General features: G+C 40.1%; 1 protein-coding gene across 1 annotated transcript; it reads right to left on the minus strand.

The window, feature by feature from the left end:
* Positions 1 to 824: 824 nt before the first annotated feature.
* Positions 825 to 2192, minus strand: LOC132534691 (uncharacterized). The gene has a single exon (XM_060179158.1). The coding sequence runs from the start codon at positions 2190 to 2192 to the stop codon at positions 825 to 827; it is 1368 nt and encodes a 455-aa protein (XP_060035141.1).
* Positions 2193 to 22105: the final 19913 nt, after the last annotated feature.

The raw sequence follows: 22105 nt of genomic DNA on the forward strand, positions 1-22105 counted from the left end.
TGTTAAATGGGAATCTGGGGAATGTTATGCATGTACAAACTATTGTATTTTCTGTTGAATGTAAAACATTAATTACCCAATAAAGAAATAAATTATTTAAAAAAAAAAAAAAGAAAGAAAACGAAAGTCATTGATGAGCGGGCTCCAAAACATCTCTTACAAGTTCCATAGTGAAAAAGTTTCAACCAGAAGTAGCTATTTCAGAGGCTGTGGCCCAAGGGACATGGGGACATGATAATGTGACCCAAGCTACTTCCTTCTCAGAACAGCTTTCCAATCTTGTTAACAGAAAAACACGGACCTCATTTTTGCCTAGCACACAGGTATGGGAATAGCAAAAAACACAGAAACTGTGATGTGCTCTCTAGGGAGAAAAGTGCTCCTGGAATGTGAATGTTCCACAAAGCAGGAGGTGTTCCCTACCTGTGCTGTTCTTACTGGGTGATATGAGACTATAAAAATAAAGTTCTGCTTAAGTATGACAGAGATGTCTGCTTGAGCTTGATTCAATATCAACTCATTCGTCTCTCACTCTCTCTCATCCCATGCCGACTCCCCTCCCCATTCAAGTTACACTAATTACCTGCTGGAGCTGGCCCCCAGCAGACTTGAAGGGAGAGTTGGGGGTCAACCCACTCAGACCTCATGGAAACAATGACATGGACTTTCCAGGGCAGTGGGCCCCACTCTCCAACACAGGCACAGGGCCATCACTTAGCTCCCAACAGCACCTGCATAGGAGGGAATAGGCCAGTGAGACTCAGTGTGTTGCTGTCTCCAGGGACTTGGGATCTGTGGACTCACCAGATGGGTGAGGGACACCCTCATGCATTGGCCGGGTGGATGCGGCCTCTCCTGCCCAACGGACAGCAGCAGCAGCAAACACGCAGGAAGGCGTTCACTATCCTCCTGGCTCTGCCATGCCTTATGGCAATGAAGTTGGCCACTGGACTCTGGCTGGCAGGGGGGACAGATTCGGGGGAGGGAACAGAAGGGACAGATTCAGAGGAGGAGACAAAGGGGACAGATTCAGAGGAGGGGACAGAGTTAGAGGAGGAGACAGAGTTAGAGGAGGGGACAGCCTTGGAGGAGGGGGTGGAGATGCTCCTCTCAGGGCTGTTCGGGTTCTCCTGTGGGGTGCCCAAGCTGGAGATGGACCCAGACCCAGAGCTGCTACTCCCTGATGAATTGGGAGTCCCAGGTGGAGGGGCAGGGGTCGAGATGGGAGTCACCGATGCGGACGCAAGGCTCCAGCTGGAGATGTCCGAAGGACTAGAGCTCCTGGAGGGGCTGCCAGGCTTCCGGGCCTTGGCCACAGCAGCGGGTGGTGCAGAAACACACCTTTGCCGAGGAATCAAGGCAAAGGGCACGCTGGATGGGATGGACTCAACAGCTGGCTCAGGTTCCAGGTGAACCCCTATTGGCCCGGAGCCCTGGGTCACCCAGGGGTGACTTAAGAGTTGGGTCCACCCCATTCGCCTCCTGGGGTTCACCTGCAGCATGCCCTCCAGTAGGTGCTGGACACTGGAGGAGAGAGTGTTACTGCAACCAGCCTCTGCTGGGTCAAATGGTCCGTGTCCCTTCAGGAGCTCGTGCAAAATGATTGCCAGTGACCACAAGTCGACCCCTGGGCCATAGATGCCCCCAAAAATGACTTCGGGAGCTATGTAGCCTGGCGTGCCACAAAAAGATCTCATGGGTCTTCTCAAAAAATAATGTGCCAAACCAAAATCCGAAATGAAGACCCTGCCCTCACGGCTGTCCATGAGGATGTTTTCGGGCTTTAAATCCCGATGGGCCACGCCCTGGCTATGGCAGTAGTGCAATGCGGACGTCAGCTGCAGAAAGACTCTTCTGGCCTCCTCCTCTACCATTGGCCCATTGGTGTCAAGGTAGTTCCTCAGGTCTCCCCCACTCACATACGGAAAGGCCATGAAAAGTCTGCCTCCCTCCTCAGTGGCGCCCAACAACCGCACTACATTCTGGTGTTTTAAACCTCTGAGGATGTCCCTCTCTTGTCGCGCCAGCTCCAAATTCGAGGTGCCCAGCTTTGTTACTTTAACTACAAACTCCTCCTTGGTGCTGATATGGCAGACCAGGATTACTACTCCAAAAGCCCCTTCCCCAATGACTCGCACTACACGGCAGCCTTTGGGGACCCAGACCCAAGGCTGGGTCTTCCGAAGGTCCATGCTAATTACTCTTACTATGTCAAACTAAGCTATCAAGTGTTAAAAATACGAACAAAGAACTAATTTAACTACTACTATATATATAAACCAAACTATTTAAACTATATATAATAATTAACTAGGAGAGGGGTGAACAGGGGAAGGGGGTATAGCAAAGAGTTGGGGTATGGACAAGTGTGGGGGAGGGGGGTAAAGAAGGGGGAAGGAGGAGAGTGGGTGGAGAGTAAGGTACAGAGAGAGAGGAAGGTCAAAGAATGCAAGGGTGAGGAAGAGAGAGAGATGGAGTGCGCAGGGTATGTATTTGAGGAGATACTAATCTGGATAGAGTCCACCACAGGTCAGTCAAGGAAGGCTTCCAGGGCATGTAGATAAAAATTCCACTGGGCCGCGCTTTTTATATACTTCTGGCCAGCATCATAATGGCCACGATGATGTCACAGTAGCAGGGCGGGGCAGGGCCTGGCCATGTTGTGGCAACAAGGCGGGGCAGGCCTGGCCATATGGCAACAAGGCGGGGCAGGCCTGGCCAGGGTGTGGCAGCAGGGTGGGGCAGGCATGGTCTGGGTGGGGTAGTCATGGTCAGGGGTCACGGGGAGGTCAACCACATATTTTGTCCTTAATGGTGGAAAATTCAACACCTTTGTATGACAGGGGTCTCCGTATCGTCCTAATATGTCCCTGTGACCAAAAGTATCTGGCAGTGACTAGAGATGAACATTTGCTGAATCCTGAGCTATAGGATCCTTCAGAGCATTCCCACAGCTAGCTAGAAAGTCTCTGATAATTTTGCCTCAACACTTGTGCCTCATTTCCAAATGAAATGGATCCATACAACTTAAGAAACATCACACCAGTCTTTAGGATATTTAGGGAACTTAGGAAAGTTGAAAAATATATATATATATATAATATTTATTCAATTTTACCACCCTACAGAATTTTTATTAGAGATGGGAAACATCTCATTTCAGTCTTTTTTTTTTCTCTTTGATGTACTGCAGTTCATTTAAAACATAGGCTCCTAAGCTGAATATGGGCCCCAGATCACATCAAATCAATGGGGTTTACAGTCAACAATATTTACACATTTTCCCCATATTTTGGAGCCTGATCCAGCTTTCTCGTCCTTTTTGCAGCTATGACATCATCTCCCCAGACAATAACATATCCACCTGCATATCAGATTTCAGGCTCGGGGAAAAAAAAAATAACAACCAAAAACTAGTATATATCCACAGGCCTTTTGGAATATAACTAAAATGTGCGTACTAGCTATCTACAAAAAGGAGACCCTCCCAGCCCCAATTCTTCATCTGCACTATTCTAGCCTTTACATTCATGATTAGTAAAATTTGTAGGGCTTTATATGTTAACTCTCTTTTCAGCCACCAGGTTCCAGATGCTAAGATGATGCCGACCATACTTCCCTGTTCATTTGACTCCACCAATGTGTGCTGGAGCCCCACTTCCCCAGAACCCTGCCCCACTAGGGAAAGACAGAGGCAGGCTGGGAGTTTGGATCGACCTGTCATGTTCAGGATGGAAGCAATTACAGAAACCAGACCTTCGACCTTCCGTATCCCACAATGACTTTGGGTCCATACTCCCAGAGGGTTAAAGAATAGGAAAGCTATCAGGGGAGGGGATGGGATACAGAGATCTGGTGGTGGGAATTGTGTGGAGTTGTACCCCTCTTATTCTATGGTTTTGTCAATGTTTCCTTTTTATAAATAAAATAAATTTTTAAAAAGATGAAATTCTTGAAAAATTCATGTTAAGTGAAATCAGTCAGAAACAGAAGGATGACTATGGGATGATCTCACTCTCAGGCAGAAGTTGAAAAACAAGATGAGAAAAGAAACCACAAGGAGAACCTGAAATGGAATTGGTGTGTTGCATCAAAGTAAAAGACTCTGAGGTGGGTGGGTGGAGAGCGTACAGGTCCAAGAAGGATGACAACAGGGGACCTGGTGGGGGTCGTATTGTTATGTGGGAAACTGGGGAATGTTATGCATGTACAAACTATTGTATTTACTGTTGAATGTAAAACATTAATTGCCCAATAAATAAATAAAAAATGGATGAAATTCGATGCTCCTGTAGCCACTTAGTAATTGGGAAGAAAGACGTCACAACAAAAATGACATAAATATTGCATTATTCATTGATTTGTCACATTTTTTCTGGTTTTATCCTAGAGATTCTACTAACCACTGCTTAAATAGTATCAACGGACTGAAAAATCAAACCCAACTATACAATTGTGCTTTTAGATTTGTCATGTTTTGTGTTTGTATAAATATGTACCTAGTTTCAATGTCAAATAGAAAGTGGAGATTAGGGGGTCGGGCGGTGGCGCAGTGGGTTAAGCGCATGTGGCGCAAAGTGCAGGGACCGGCGTAAGGATCCCAGTTCGAGCCCCCGGCTCCCCACCTGCAGGGGAGTCGCTTCACAGGCGGTGAAGCAGGTCTGCAGGTGTCTATCTTTCTCTCCCCTTCTCTGTCTTCCCCTCCTCTCTCCATTTCTCTCTGTCCTATCCAACAACGAATTGCGTCAACAAGGGCAATAATAATAACCACAACGAAGCTACAACAAGGGCAACAAAAGGGGGGAAAAAATGGCCTCCAGGAGCGGTGGATTCATGGTGCAGGCACCGAGCCCAGCAATAACCCTGGAGGAGGAAAAAAAAAAAGAAAGTGGAGATTAAAAAAAACAGTTGTGTATAACAAAGAATTGTTTAAATTTCTTTTCAAACTTGATTGCTATTCACCAATAATAAAGATATTATATGTATCTATGGCACCACCGTGGTCATGGTGTAAGGCAATTACATTGAGAGTGTCATTTGCAACCATGATAAGGACTGTTATAAATGTCAGTGATATTGAGGAACAAGATTCCTGACAACTTTTCTCCAAGGTTAGTGTTGTGTCTTTTGGGGAAGGAGTCCAAATATTCACACAACATCATTTGTAGAGATATTACATTTCATACACTAACTTTGATATTTCTGAGCAATTTTGAATATTGAAGTGACTTACTCAAACTCCAAATATAGCAAAATTTTCTCAAGCAAAACAAACTCTTTCTAGAAAAGGATGAGTAGTATGTATTTTATCTTTGTAGATCTTGTTATCCTTGTTACTTTATTCTGTCATTCTGCAAGGCTAATATAGCAGCCACAGTCAATATGCACATGAATAGTTATGCTGAGTTCCCATATTTAGAAAATTAGGTAGCAAATTGAATGTAATTCACAAGCAGGTTTCTGACATCTGCACTGAAATTTCATTTATTTTCCAAAAGCTTAAAAGAAGTTCTGTAGCTTTTATTATGCTGTGGAATAGTTGGACATATTTCTACTCTAGACATCTCTCCAGCTTGATATCGCTGTTTCTGGTCTTCTGACCCTCTCTTCTTTCCTCTATTTACAGCTATCCATGCTTCACTCAATAAGATAGTCTATCCACTGCCAGGGCTTCATGCCTGCCTGATCCCACAATTCCTGGTGAACATTTTGTTTTCTTTTTTCCAGATAGAGGGTGAGAGATACCAAGGGAGAGAGAAAGGAGGAGCGGCGCCAAAAGACCGCATCACCATGTGATTCTTCCTTTGTGTATGGCGTTCCAGTGGGTTGGCCTTAGGTCCTCACACATGGCTAAGGGTGCACTCCACTGAGTAATGTATCTCCCAGTCTCCTTCATGGCATACTTGAAGTGGCAGGGCTATCTTCTTTCTTTTCTTTGTAAAATCGTCTTTCACAGCAGATCAAGGTCATTTCTAAAGTAATGGGATCATTTGTGAGAAGGAGCCATAGTAGTCTTTTTGAGTATGTTCTTTGCAGATGAAGATAATGGGGTAAAGAAATTAAAGGAGTGCTGAAACTAATCTAAACTGGGTAGTCAAAATAAACACAATGCCAGAATGGAAGTTTATAGTCTTCTAACTCTATGATGTACCTTTGTTCTCACAAAGTCCTTTATCACTTGATACATAGAACTATAGGAATAGGAAGTACAAGGGAAGCCTAAAACCCTGGCTACTACCAAGACTGTGTTTCTCTATCAGTCTCTAAAACTGACTCCAAATAAACTTGTGTTTTTTACAACTTGGTTGATTCACTAGTTAAAAGGCATCATATATTCTAAATTAAATTGCAATGATCATATTTTCCTTTCCATTTTAGCATGAAGACTGCATATTCTCACCCCCTTTTAAAGACATATTTATTTATGACAGGGGAGACAGAGAGAGAATGAATGAATGAATCACTCTGGCACACACAATGCCAAGATGCTAAGATGCCAGAGCTACCAAGGCCTATTTGACTGCACTACCTCTGGGGCCATGGCCCTTGTTCATTTTAAAATATATATACTTCTAACAACAAATTCTAGAGAGGAAAAAAAACAATTTCATTTATGGAGACCATTTTATGATCTATTTAGTGCTAGCCAACACAGCTCTGATCTGCATGCTGGTGAAATGCATTGTGAACAGTTGGACCTATCTTTTAGAGCAGTGAAGGTCAGTCTAGATGTGTGTGTGTGTGTGTGTGTGTGTGTGTGTGTGTGTGTGTGTGTGTGTGTGTGTTGAGCTTCCCCTCTGAGCTTATGGAGATGAGCAGAATGTGTGTAGAGTGTCATCTCTAGGAGGGTACCAGAAACTGGATGTGAAGTTGCTAGGCAATCTCTCCTATTGTTTTAAACAAACTACACAGGGCTGGCAGCAGCTGTCAAGAGTTCCCGGCTCTTAAGAATAACAGAGCTGAAAAACACAAAGAACAAAGGTCTTCCAAAATAAATGGCAACAAATAATGGGAACATTCTATGCCAGTAAATGCAGGCACTTGGATGCTAAAGCAGTTAATAAGGTGAACAGACACACGAGGTTGTTTGAATTCTATTTGTTTTCAGATACTTCCCTTCCCCCTCCCCCCCCAGTTCTCCCCAAACCCTGATACGTTAAACGGTAAGACAATCTGAAAAGAGAGTGGCAAGCTGTGATTTTAATGAATCATTCCTATAAAACCAGCCTTTTCTTGCTTGTTTATTCTTGTTTTGTTCTTGGAGAATTGAATCTCTGGGAATAATAAAAGCTTCACTCTAAATAAGTTCTAAAGATCATCAATAGGATGAAATTCTACTATTTGTTTTTAAAAAACAGTCCACTCAACTATATCCTCACTATTAAGGTTCATGTTCCCCATTTTTTTTCACCTCTCCCCCCTACATCATGGAGATTCATAGTCAACATATGAAATTGAATGACCAAAGCTCACTCACTCATGCACACACATATGAGAAAGTGGATAATCACTGCAATCTGAACAACTCTAAGAGTCCTTGACTTTCCACTGCCCCATAGTTATAATAGAGACGACCAATGGGCGCCCTACCGTACCTAAGATATGTGTATATAGCTTTCCAACCTACCATGAATTCTTTCAAAGTAAAAATATTTAACTAATCAAAGATCCTGAAATACAAACTTTAGTTTGGCTATGGAGCAGGAGCAATTTCAAGCCTCTCTCCTGTGAAACTAGGAAAAACTATGACAGGTTAACCACTTGCACACTTAACAAGACAATCAGGACTTCTGCAGAAACACACTAAGCCACAGACACCAAGTTGCAGATGTTAGTATGATTTCATCCTGTCCCTGGGCAGATGACCTCACCAATGTACCCCAGCACCTCATGTCTCCAAAGCCCTTTCCACTAGGGAAAGATAGAAATAGGCTGGGGGAATGGCTCTACCTACCAGTGTCCATGCCCTGTGGAGAAGCAATTACAGAAGCCAGAACTCCCACCTTCTGTACCCCATTAAGTATTTTGGTCCATACTCCCAGAGGAGAAATGTTACAGGAAGGTGATTAAAGGGCTCTGAAACCCTATTTTATCAGGTCCCAGAGAGAGGAGGAAAAAAGGAAGGACATACAGAAGTAGCAATAGGTGTAGGTGTAATTTAAAATGGAATAGAAGGCAGGACCACAGGAAAAAATGGGAAGGGGCCACGTGGTGGTGCACTTGGTTGAGTGCACATGTCACAGTGCTCAAGGACATGAGTCCGAGCCTTCATTCCCCACCTTCAGGGGGAAAGGTTTGCGAGTGATGAAGCAGTGTGGCAACTGTCTATCAATGCTCTTCCGTCTTGATTTCTGGCTGTCTCTACCCAATAAATAATAAATATAATTTGAAAAAAATAAAAATGGAAATGTATATATTTATACCATAGAATTCTGATAGTGGGGATGGTGTTGAATTGTACCCGTATTTTGTAAATCACTAATAAATTTAACAAAATATTTAAATGTCCTTAATTTGTAAAGTTTTCAAACTATGTTTTTTCCACTAAACAATGAATCAGTCTTCCTGTTTAATTTCTATTAGTATGTGAAAGAGTCTTTGCTTCAACCGATTTGTGTGCTTGATCATGCTTTTTAAAATAATTTGAAATATGCAATTCAAACATTTCATGGTTGTCAATTATTTTGACATATTGTTAGACTTAAAGGTTAGAATTGTGACTTCAATATTATACATACATATATATCAATAGTTTCAATAATTTGGAAACTTAAAAACAAGAAACATTACAGATGTGATGAAGACTTAAGATCGTACATTAAGGGGAGTCCGGCGGTAGCAGTGGGTTAAGCGCACGTGGTGCCAAGTGCAAGGACTGGTGTGAGGATCCTGGTTCGAGCCCTGGCTCCCCACCTGCAGGGGAGTTGCCTTACAGGTGGTGAAGCAGGTCTGCAGGTGTCTGTCTTTCTCTCCCCCTCTGTCTTCCCCTCCTCTCTCCATTTCTCTCTGTCCTATCAACAATGATGGCATCATCAACAACAACAATAATAATAACTACAGCAACAATAAAAACAAGGGCAACAAAAAGTAAATAATTATTTTAAAAAATAATAAAAATAAAAATAAATTTAAAAAAAGATCGTACATTAAGAAAGAGACCTTTTAGAAACAACAATCCAGGGCCTGGTGGTGGTGCAGCAGGTTAAGGCAGGTGGCGTAAAGTACAAGGATCAGTGTAAGGATCCCGGTTCGAGTCCTCGGCTCCCCACCTGCAGGGGAGTCACTTCACAAGCGGTGAAGTAGGTCTGCAGATGTCTGTCTTTCTCTCTCCCTCTCTGTCTTCCCCACCTGTCCCCATTTCTCTCTGTCCTATCCAACAATGACAGCAATGGCAACAATAATAATAATGACAACAAGGGCAACAAAATAGGAAAAAATGGTCTTTGGGAGCAGTGTATTCATAGTGTAGGCACTGAACCCCAGCAATAACCCTGGTGGCAAATAATTAATAATAATAATAAATTAAATTAATTAAAAAGATTCCTTTTTATCAAGTGTGTGCGTGTGTGTGTTCTTTTTGTTTGGAAGTAAATGCTAGCTCAGATGTGAAGGTGATGCGACTGCAACACCTATCATTCCATTGATTCCACTAATCCCGAAGGCTGATTCTGTTGGCTTTCCTATCATAATGGCAACCTTGACACTTCTCAGTGCTCACTATGTGACCCTCCCCAGGCTAGGTCAAAGAGAATCTCCCCAGACTAAATGGACCTGAATAGACTTCATTGAGGGTATACGAATTGCTATGCGCCCTGTCTCAAAATTCTGAAAAAGCTCTGAATAAGTAAGACTGGTTTAGCAGAAGTCATAAAAAGAGTAGTTCTAAGTAGAGTGGCACCTTGACACTTATTAACTGGGTCTAGAAGGCACGAAGAGTGGTGAAAATGATGAGTATGAACAGTTTTTCTTTATTGAATTCAAACAGGTAAGATGCAGTGGGGTGTCTTCCATCATAGCAACAGAGCAATGGATACTGAACAAGTATTAAGTGCCAAAGCACTTATCTTGAAATGCACTGAATACTGCAAGTGAAGAGTTTTGAAGTCAAGGAGTATGACTAGATTGTTCACTAAGTCCTTCAGGTAGTTATATCTCATGTAATTTCAACTGAAGTCAAAACCAGGAGTTTATGCTGGTAGAATGTGTGAATAGATTCAAAGGACTTCGTCACATATGTAAAAAAAATTCAAACAATTTAAAATCCTCAAGATAAAACAGAAAAACTATAATGGACTCACATTTACTTATTGCATTAATTTTTATTATTCCTAATGTTTCAAGATACTTTCTTAATTTATTTTTTTAATGAAGGAGTATTCTTTCACAATTCTTTTAAGGTAGATCTGATTTTACCTGAGGATTTCTGATTTTTCCTTCATCCCTGAACAATAGTTTATTATTGTATATAAAATTCAGGGCTGGTAATCTTTCAGCATTTGAAAATATTGTGCTGTTATTTTCTTGTCTCCATGATTTCCTGGTGAAAAATACACTGCCATTTGGATTATTTTAAACTCAAATAGGTCAGGAATGCTTTCTCTCTTAATGTTTTCAGGGCTATTTCTTCTTTTCTTTACTTTTTAAATGGACTATCATGATGCATTCATTGAAAAATTCAGAATGACATATGCATTTACTTTTGCATCTTATCCACAAACTGTATAAATGTATATATGCATATGCGTGTAAATGTTACTAAAATTTTCTTGCTACAAATGTATGATTAAGCTTTGTTCTTGTTTCTTTTCTAAATATTCACAATTTTATTCTCTTTTAGTATTCACCTCCTTTTGTAAACAATATATTTTAAGTTCTGGGTGATCTTCTTCTATTCTCTTTCCATCTCCTTCTTTATTCCAGAGTCTCCTATTTACCATCTGTACATTGTACTTTATCAACATGTCTCCAAAACAAACTTTCTACTTTTGCCATCTTAAATGATCTGAAACACCAGAGCCCATCCATCACTTTATAGCTTTGTTTTCCCTGTCTGGAATGTGTCTATTCAATGTCCATGCTACCTATTCAAATATTCAATTCTAATGGTTAGTTGAAATCTTTCCCAGTCAGCATAGACATCCTGTCTATTCTGTTTGACAATACAACTCAGTAGCCTCTTGTAAAGACCAACAGAAAGTCTCTTAAGTTCCATTATAAGGGGAAACCTGTTTCCTCTGAATATCAGGTTTGCTTTTAACTTACTCATTCTGTCAATCCTATAATAGTGTTTATATCTCTGTTGACCTGGTTAACAGAAAAATTTCAACCATAATTTGACCGATTATAATAGCTTTAAAGAATTTCAATATATCCTAAGCATTACTTTATATTGACACCTGAATTTGGCTTACTTCTCTTTCACACACATATAAATTTATTTGTATCAGTTTGTGTGTATGTGTGTGTGCAGAAATAACCCTGTAAGTAAAAAGTAACCCTGTAAGTAAAAAATCACTGAAAAGTGCAGAGAATTATGTAAAACAAAGTGCAAATAACAGTAAATAGCCTTCCAAAATAACCACTGGAAATATTCAGATCTATTCAAATTACACTGGTTTATGAATACTGTTCATAATTAATTTATAAACTTTGAATGTTTTAAAGGACAATTTTATATATTTTACAAGTTAACAGTATGTTATTTTTATATCAATATACAATACTTGAAAACTTTGTATTTGGAAGTTTAATAATATTGAGCAATTATATGGATGCATTATTTAATAGAAGTATTCTCATATGTCTTGGTAGTTAGGCTAAGTACAATTACAGAATCATTGCTACTGTGATAAACAGCTCTGTGTTGAATATCATTTTAAAATTTTTACTTTCACATTAAAAACATAAAGGAAGTCTCATTTCAAAACTTGTATATGTTTCTAAAATGGCTACTGCCAAGTTTGTTGGTTCATTTGAAAATTGAGGTCACTGTGATTCTTTTTCATACTTATGCATATTTATACATTATTTCAACATATTTGGAAGATGTATGTGTAAATAAAATAATTAATGAATAAAGTTCCAATTCAAACATATCTTCTCTATAAATCATACAGGAATTATTTATCTATTTCATTATTTTACAGCTCTCTCTTCCTGGTTTTTTATCTTCTTTTAATATATATTATATATTGAAAAAAGCCCTTGGATGTGAAGGCGATCTGGCTGCAACATCTGTCACCCCATTGATCTCCAGGGTTGATTCGGCTGAACTGGCTGGCTAGGTGGGTGTCTCCTTCCTCCTTCACCGCTCCATGTGAGTCCCTCCTTCAGCTGGGTGCTCAATGGCATGGCCTTCCCTGAATAGAGACAGACTGGTCTTTGGTCGAAGGTATATGAGTAGCTGCGACCCCCTGCTAGAACTGACAAACAAGCTCTCAAGGTCCATTTCTAGGAGAACATAGGTAGTCAAGCTTCCAAGACTCCAGATATTAAGGCGCTGCATGCAGCAGTCTGCCTTTTAAAAAAATTTAAATTTAAATTTAAAAGCCCTTTAATAAGACACTGCATTTTTAATCTGTATCTATTAGTTTGCAAGACATAGTAGACTTCTGGGCTGACAATTACACTTCACAGTCTAAATAAATAAAAACTGTAACAAGAAAATAAAGGAGAAGAAAAAGAAGAACACACAAACTCAATTAAGTAATATTGAGCATTATGATAAAAAAGACAAATAATCACAAGGGTAGAGATGTAGTTAGCATAATGGTTATGCAAAAAGACTCTCATGCCCTAGGCTCTGAAGTTCCAGGTTCAGTACTCCATACCACCATAAGCCAGACCTGAAAGAGCTCACACTATAAATAATCAGAAACTCTCTTATTATCAAGAGTAATATCATGGCAGATAAAAAGAATTCTTGCCAACTTTTGTCCTTATTCCAGAAAGTTAGATGATGACAGCATCACATTAAATTCCTTCCCAAATTCTGCTCTTAGTCTCTAAAGTGTCAAAACTGCAGAACATTGAATCCTTAGAGCTTGTAAACAACACAACAAAATCATTCAGTTCTGTCTGAACCCTATATTATACAGGGAGAATTTACAGATGTATCATCTTGAAAGCATTTTACTCAACAAAAAGAAATGCATAGATGGGACAGAAGGTGGTGCACCCAATCGAGGGCACAAGTTACCGTGTGCAAGGACCTGGGTTCAAAACTCCAGTCCTCATCTGCAGGGGGCAATTTTATTAGCTATTAAAAAGTGCTAGAGGTGTCTCTCTTTCTCTCTATCCCCTTTTAATTTCTTTTTGTCATATCAAATAAAATAAATTAATAAACATTAAAAATGAGAATTTCAAAAGTTCTACTGCTTGTTTTGAAGAATGAGAATGGAGGCATGAATCATAGGAGGCAGGTAGTCTCTAGAATTTAGAAAAGATTATAAAATAGAGTCTCACCAGAGCTTCCAGAAGTCCTGTCTTGCTTTTAGCAGAGTGAGAATAGTTTTGTACTTCTGACATCCAGATAATAGTTTTATGCAACTGAGTTTATAACTTTTTTAAATTTTATTTATTTATTTTCCCTTTTGTTGCCCTTGTTGTCTTTTTGATTGTTGTTGTAGTTATTATTGTTGTTATCAATGTCATCGTTATTGGATAGGACAGAGAGAAATGGAGAGAGGAGGGAAAAACAGAGAGAGGGAGAGAAAGACAGACACCTGCAGACCTGCTTCACCGCCTGTGAAGCAACTCCCCTACAGGTGGGGAGCCCAGGGTTCTAACCGGGATCCTTATGCCAGTCCTTACGCTTTGTACCATGGGCGCTTAACCTGCTGCGCTACCACAGGACCCCCAAGTTTTTAATTTATTATAGCAGTAATTGAAAATGAATATATATCTGTTAGTATATGTAACAAATACATAACAACTATATATATAATAGCAAAACTATATAAGAAAAATGTTGAAATCATATATAACAAAAACATGTATGAAATATAGCATATGCAGGTGGGTTTGGGTCTCTGTTTTCAATATCAAGGCCATGTTGTACATTATGTTTTATGATGTGTGCTTTTCAATAAATAAAATACATTTCAAAAAACAAAAAAGTGCGTAGAATACACAAAAATGATTTAAGAGGATGATCTTGAAGTCAGTTATAGAAAGCCAACAATATTAATAGGTTAATTTTGAAGTGAGGTGAACAAGCACAGCGTGTAGATACTATACTCTATAAATGTTTCTTATCTACTCACAGGGACCAGCATTGATTAGAAAAAGAAATGATTAATAGGATAGCAGAGGACCTAATGGGGGTTGTATTGTGTGGAAAACTGAGAAATGTTATGCATGTACAAACTACTGTTTTACTGTTGCCTGTAAAACATTAATTTCTCAGTAAAGAAATTAAACAAATATATTTTTATTTATTATTGGATAAAGACAGAGAGAAATTGAGAGAGGGAGATAGAGAAATCTGCAACAGAAGAAGAGGAAGAGGAAGAAGAAGAGGAAGAGGAAGAAGGAGAAGGAGGAGGAGGAGGAGGAGAAGGAGAAGGAGGAGAAGGAGAAGGAGAAAGAGGAGGATGAAGGGAAGGAGGAGAAGAGGAGGAGAAGAAGAACAATTTCAGCTTAGAAGAAAAAATTAACAGTGGGTTAAGCGCATGAAAAAAAAAAAGAAGAAAAAATTATATGACAGGACAAGTTCACATATCAGAGAACAAAGAAACTCTCTAAGCAGCTGGAGTCATGTTAAAGTACACAGAAGACAATTTAAAGAGGATCCTACTGGACCAAAAACTTTTTTTTAAAAACACAAAAAACAACGGGTTGGGGGGTATTTGGTGCATCAGTAAAAATGGCAAGTATGATAGAGGAGACACAGAATGCACAGTCATGATGCAGCTTCCTTGTTTTCTGTGTATGTCAACCAAAACAAAATCAGAAAAGAGAAATATATGTCATCAATCCTTATGAAGTCAGGGGCAATACTTTGCATACTTTTGTTGGTTTCCTTATTTTTAGATGAGACAGAGAAGGCAAAGAGAGTGAAGGAGCCACGGTATCTTTTACAGTGAGGGCCAGGCTTGAACATAGCTGTCCAGCCTATAGAAAAATAGCACATAATCCATGGGAACTGTTTTATTAGCTCACTTTACATACCTTAAACACACACACACACACAAACAGGATCTTTCTGTCACACTGGAATAATGTTAAAAACAGATTTAGATGTGTCTTTCACTGAACAACTATCACCCTCTCTGTTTCATTCAAATAATTTTTTCTTGTGGCACTTTTTTTAAATTTTAAATTTAGATAGAATGCAAACGTGAATAATTCTAGGAGAGTTTCTTGCATGATATATATGTGTGAAAAGAGTTAAGTCATTTTCTGTGTTTTTTTTTTTTTTGCTTGTTTTTATTTCTCATTTGATAGAATGGTAGCGATAGAGAAGAGAGACACCTGTAGCACTGTTTTATTGGTTATGAAGCCACCCACAGTTGGGACTAGAAACTTGAAACTAGGTCTTTGTACATGTAATGTGAGTGTTCTACGGGGGACACCAAAGCACCAAAATTTTTTTTTCACATAGAAAGAACAAGACAGAGAAGCACAGAGAGGCAAAGAACCTACTGCACTGAAGCTTCCTTTAATATGATGGGAGCTGGTCTCAAACATGGGCAATTAGGTGCATAGTGTGGAGAGAAAATTAAGACCACATTAATTTTCCTCTTTCCAAAAGGTTTCAATTTTACGTTCTATTCATCCATATTAGAAAAACACATACCAGGATCAGTATAAACTATTCACACCAGGCACGGGGAAAATAAAGAGAAGCATGTAGTATAGCATAGAAGGAAAACAGACACTGCTCTAATTCTACTGGTAACTTTTAATTTATTGACGTTTCTAACTTCGTGAGTCTGTTGCTTTATGAGAAAATTATATAGCTGGAAAAGTAACAACTTAATGTCCATAAGTGATTTGAGTCTTTACTTCCGAACTAAAGGAGTCAACATACTGAACTCATGACAAAATACTTTGTGCCTTTGGAATGGAGAGGTATTATTTAGAAAAGGGTAAAACACAAAGCTTTGGAAATTCCCCTATGGGTTTTGAACTTCAAACTCATGTTCCAAACTGTCAAGTTAAAAATGGTTCAAAATTGGGGGCTGAGCCAAGATGACAACATGGAAGCAGCTATTGGCGTGAGCTCCCGACAACAACTGCTGGAAACTGTAGGATTCCTGGCCTTCAGCAGGATGGCAAATAAGGGACGCTAAGCGTGACCCCAAGGAGATGACTCAATTTGGGTTATAAAATAGAGAAAAAAGAAAGGAAATTTTTTTATTATTCCCGAAGCACAGCCTCCCCACCCCCATAACCAGACCCTGGGGACCAGAAAGCTGCTCCTAGCAGGCTCCCTAGCTGAGCTTTTTTCTTACCATGATTCCTGGCTCACCAGGGTGTCATTCCAATCCTGTTCCTCTTCTTGAACCCTAAGACAGCAGGAACCTCACATTTCCACTATAGAGCCTATATTTCCCCCAGTCCTAGAACCTTAGGGTGGGGCACACTTTCCCATATGCTTCACCCAATTCATATCAAATAATATTGTATCTGCCGATCGCAACCTAGTCAATGCAATGAGCACCACCTCAACATGCTTCACCTCAAACTGTGTCCAGAGACTTCAGGTGTGGAATGACAACCCTTCAGCTTCATCACTCAGGTGAGACTTTTGCTTTCATAGTATTCTCTAATTCCATTCCAGGTAGTTCACTCCCAAATAAAATCCCCAAACCTAGATATAGACCAGGTTCTGTGAGATAGAGCATATGTTCACACATGTCCATAAACCAGGGAAAAATATATACCTGAAAGCAGAAGTACACTAGCATCTGCAACACTTCATCTCCACTATTCCAACCTTTGGGTCCATAATTGTTCAACAATTTGTTTGGCTTTGTATGTTAGCTCTCTTTTCAGCCACCAGGTTCCAGATGCCATCACAATGCCAACCAGGCTTCCCTGGACTGAAAACCCCACCAATGTGTCCTGGAGCTCTGCTTCCCCAGAGACCCTCCCTACTAGGGAAAGAGAGAGGCAAACTGGGAGTATGGATCTACCAGTAAATGCTCATGTTCAGCAGGGAAGCAATTACAGAAGCCAGACCTTCCACCTTCTGCAACCCACAACGACCCTGGGTCCATACTCCCAGAGGGATAGAGAATTGGAAGGCTATCAGGGGAGGGGATGGGATATGGAGATTGGGTAGTGGGAATTGTGTGAAGTTGTAAGCCTCCTATCCAACGGTTTTGTTAATGTCTCCTTTCTAAAATAAAATAAAATAAAATAAAATAAAAAAGAATGCTGAGGTGGAACTCCTTGCGCTGATTAGGTTGGGATTGGTGGATGCAGTATCATTTGGTATGAACTGAGAGAAGCATGCAGGAAAATGAGCCCCACCCTAGAGGGTCCAGGAATGGGGAAAATATAGGCTCTATAGAGGAAATACAGTTCTCTCACTCACTCCAAAGCTAACATTAGCAAAGCAAAGACTGCAAATGCTGAATAAGGACAAGAGACTGGCATACTTTAATGATGACTCTTTAGTCACTATCAAGCCACCCCATCAGCTGGAGTCCTGAGATTCCTAAACAGACATGATGGGCCTAGACCTCAAATAAATCCCTCTCTCCATTGTTACCAGTCATCTATATCAGGAACAGCAAAATAGACCCTTTTCTGAGCCCCCCATAGGACCTTGCCCTCAACTTGGATCAATAATAGTAGAGAATATTCCATCCACTGAAGGGAAGATGGACAGCATAATCTATACTACACCCGAGGAAGATGGGTCAATATTGGGGCAGCTTGGAATGTTCCTACTCATGAACACAGAATGTGAACTCAGATCTACAGGGATGCAGAGGTCACATAGGCTCCTAAGCTGAATATGGGCCCCAGATTACATCAAATCAATGGGGTTTACAGTCAACAATATTTATCCCCTTTCCCATATTAGGGAGCTACGCTCTTTCCTGATCCAGCTTCCTGGTCTTTCTTCCAGCCATGACATTATCTCCCCAGACAATAACTTGGATCCACCTGCATATCAAATTTCAGGCTCAGGAAAAAAAAAAAAAACTAGTATAGCCACAGGCCCTTTAAAATAAAACTAAAATATGCCTACTAGCTATCTACAAAATGGAGGACACCACCCCCCACCAACTCTTCATCTGCACTATTCCAGCCTTTAGGTCCATGATTAGTCAACAATTTGTTTGGCTTTGTATGTTAACACTCTTTTCAACCACCAGGTTCCATATGCTACCATGATGCCAACCAGACTTCCCTGGGCAGTCGACCCCACCAATGTGTCCTGGAGCTCCACTTCCCCAGAGCCCCACCCTACTAGGGAAAGAGAGAGGCGGGTTGGGAGTATGGATCAACCTGTCAATGCCTATGTTCAGCAGAGAAGCAATTACAGAAGCCAGACCTCCCACCTTCTGCATCTCATAATGACCTTGGGTCCATACTCTCAGAGCATTAAAGAATAGAACAGGTATCAAGGGAGGGGATGGGATATGGACTTCTGGTGGTGGAAATTGTGTGGAGTTGTACCCCTGTTATCCTATGGTTTTGTCAGTTTCCTTTTAATAAATTTTAAAAAATAAAAATAAAAAAGCAGCCCTGCTGGAACTTGACTTGGTATAATTGGGAAGAAAAAAGTCTCTCCACCTTCTAGAGCTCATGAACTTTACATTTGTCTTCAAACAGCAAGATCAATCAGAAAGCTACCTCCCTTCTAGTAGTAATTGTCAACCTGAAAGCAGAAGGTATTGATTCTCTTAGATATACACTGTACAGACATACATTCACACCATCTCATTAAAGCCAGAGAATTCAGAGGCTTAAAAATCATTCACAGGACTGGAGGGGAGGGTGGTGAATGGGGGGGAGTGGTGGACAGCATAATGGTTCTGCAAAAGACTTTCATGCCTGAGACTCTGAGGTTTTACATTCAATCTCTGGCACCACCAAAGCCAGAGCTGAGTAGTCTCTCCCTCCCCCCTCTCTCTTTCTCTCTCTCTCTTTCTCCCTCTCCATTTCTCTCATTAAAATAAAAAAAAATCACTCATAGAACATTTGGAAGCTAATTTTACACCAGAAACTACACAGCAATCTATGAATTTAAAGATGAAAAGGATACAAAAAGGGCCCTGATCTAGATCAATATAATTATAGTGATTGAGAAATTCATGCTGGGACCAGGTGGTGGTATACCTGGTTGAGTGCACATGTTACAATGCACAGGGACCCAGACTCAAGCCCCCGGTTCCCACCTACAGAGGGAAGGCTTCACAAGTGGTGAAGCAATGCTGCAAGTGACTCTCTGTCTCTCCCTCTCTATATTCCCCTTCCTTTTAGTTTCTGGCTATCTCTAGCAAATAAATAAAGATAATAAGAAAAAAATTTTAAAAGAAAGAAAGAAATTTATACCCCCTGCCTAGTCTCAAATATTGCATTACTAACTAGTGCAAATATAGGTAATATTCCAAGAAAGATCATTATCTCTTGGAAATTATGGGAATACAACAAATTGTAAATGTCTTAACTCATGATAAAACAAGTTATTAAAATAATCTTCTTTCAAAACAGAGTACTGAAACTATTTAAAACCTCTATGAGATAGTAACACTTTCCTGAACCATCTTCCTCTTTTACTCAGCAAATTGCAGTATATCATGATGAAGTATTAAAGCAAGTACTTTCATGCATTCTAGATATTTTTTTGTATCTTTTTATATATCTTCCATTAATGCATACTGCAATAAAGTTGGGATTAAGATCTCTTTTTTCTCTGTTCTTTTCTCAAAGGAAAGATGGTTTGGCCACAAGAGAATAGTTCTCTCAGTTCTAAACTAGGCAAAAGAATCCTAAAATGAAACATAGAAGAGAGAATAGACTTCAAGGCAAAAACTTTCAAAGACAAAATCCAGGATTTTGAAGAAAGTCAGCCCTCAGAGAAAGAAGTGGTAAAGAATTACAATCATCTTTTAATCTATCCAATGCAGTGATTTACTTTTGCTGGCTGCATACTTCCATTATTTAGTTTTTGTGATATAATAGAAAGAAAAGTGAATAGGAATCAAAACAATTATACTCTAAAGAAAAATCTGCCACTAATAAGAAGTCATAAATAATATATTTTAGTTGTTCTAAGCCTTATTCTTCTCATGCAATTGATGTAACAATGAGCAAGACATTTCCAGTTTTGAAACCCTATTTGGTAAAGAGTTGTACTTAACCCTGTGGAAAACAGAAACACATATAATTAGGCATTGGGTTAACACTGTTAAAGAGATTAGGATGCAATTGTTAGAATAAATAAAATGAGAAACAATTTAAACTATAAAGCATGTCCCCTTTCTTGATTTCTAAATATTTTTTTCCAGCACAAGAAGCAAGAGCTTGCTGGGAAAATAGATAAGTAAGAGGCTCTGAAAAGGAATAGCAAAGTGAGATTATATGATGAAAAGGCAAAGATAGTATATATCTTAATAATGGCCTTTTCGTTCAATACCAGGTCATCCCATCGCCTCGGGCCCTAGTCAGGGAATCCTAAAATTTGTCCAAAGATATGATGGACTAAGGCCTCTAGTAGACTTTTCTCTCCATCATCATTGGTCACTTCATCAGGAACAACACCATCAGCCCTTTTGACAGCCTCTCCAGGACCATTCCCTCAGTATAAAGCAAATATATATAAAGCATATATACATATATATATATATATATATATATATATATATATATGCAGAGAACGTTATATATATACACAGAGAGAGAGATCAAAAGGACATGAAATCATGGTTCCACAAAGAAAAAAAATTAAAATAATGAAATAGTCACAGAGCAGGGGCCAAGTGGTGGCACACCTGGTTGGGTGCACATATTACAGTGCACAAGGACCCAGGTTTGAGCCCCTGGCCCCGACCTGCAGGGGGAAAGCTTCACAAGTGGTGAAACAGTGCTGCAGGTGTCTCTCTGTCTCTCTCCCTCTCTATCTCCTCCTTCCCTCTCAATTTCTGACTGTCTCTATCCATCAAATAAATGAAGATTAAAAAATTAAAAAATAGTCACAGAACAGTGAAATCTCAGTTCCAGAGGCGGAGCTACCAGCAGCAGATCACTTTCTCTCCTCTCCTCTCCTCACCCGGATCAACTAGGAATACCAAAGGAGACCACCCGGACCGAAACAAGACAGGACTAGAATGACCACAGGAACCCAGTAAATCACCCGTGAGTACAAACACGCGTGGCTGGTGACAGAGAGGAGAGAGGGGCCCAAGGAGAGATTAAGTGACTGCTAACAGTTCAACAGTTTATCAGTGGAGACACCACCTCCAGTCTGCTCCACAACAAGGGGACAGCTGAAGGGAGGAAAGGACTCCCCAGAGACTCACCAAGTGCAACTCTGAGTCTCCATTGCTACTACCCTCAGAATCTGGAGCAGCAACAGGGAGGGACACCAGGGGATAGAGATCTAACCGGGAAACTCAGGAGAAGACCTATACCTCGGTGGCATAGCTGAGGGGCTGTGAAAGTCTCTTTGCATAACCATTGGATTATCTCTGCCACACCCTGCTTTATCTCTTGGTCAGGAGTCAGTGATAAAGCTAAGAAGCCTATTGACAGTTTAAAAGCCCTCAGGCTCCCATAGCCTACAGGGAAGGAAAAAAAAGAGGCTTTTACACCACTGAGCTCCAACTCAGGGATTGAAAAAACTGTTAACTTCCACCACGGTAAAACCTTTAATTAAATTACTTAGACACAAGTCAATCCAGGCAATAGTGATCAATAATTTGAAAAGTACTGATAAAGGGAACTCATAACATAATATATAAAATGGTTAAAACAACAAGAAAAAATATTGGAGTCTCGAACCAGGACAAGAGTCCAGCTAAAAGTCCTCCAGAGGGTGAAGCACAAAACAACGAGTTCAACATCCAAACATTAGCTAAGGAAATAATAACAGGAGTGAGTAAAGAATTTGAAAAAATTTTAATCAGAAATGCAGGAACAA

The sequence above is a fragment of the Erinaceus europaeus genome, chromosome 19 (assembly GCF_950295315.1).
Source record: "Erinaceus europaeus chromosome 19, mEriEur2.1, whole genome shotgun sequence".
NCBI lineage: Eukaryota > Metazoa > Chordata > Mammalia > Eulipotyphla > Erinaceidae > Erinaceus > Erinaceus europaeus.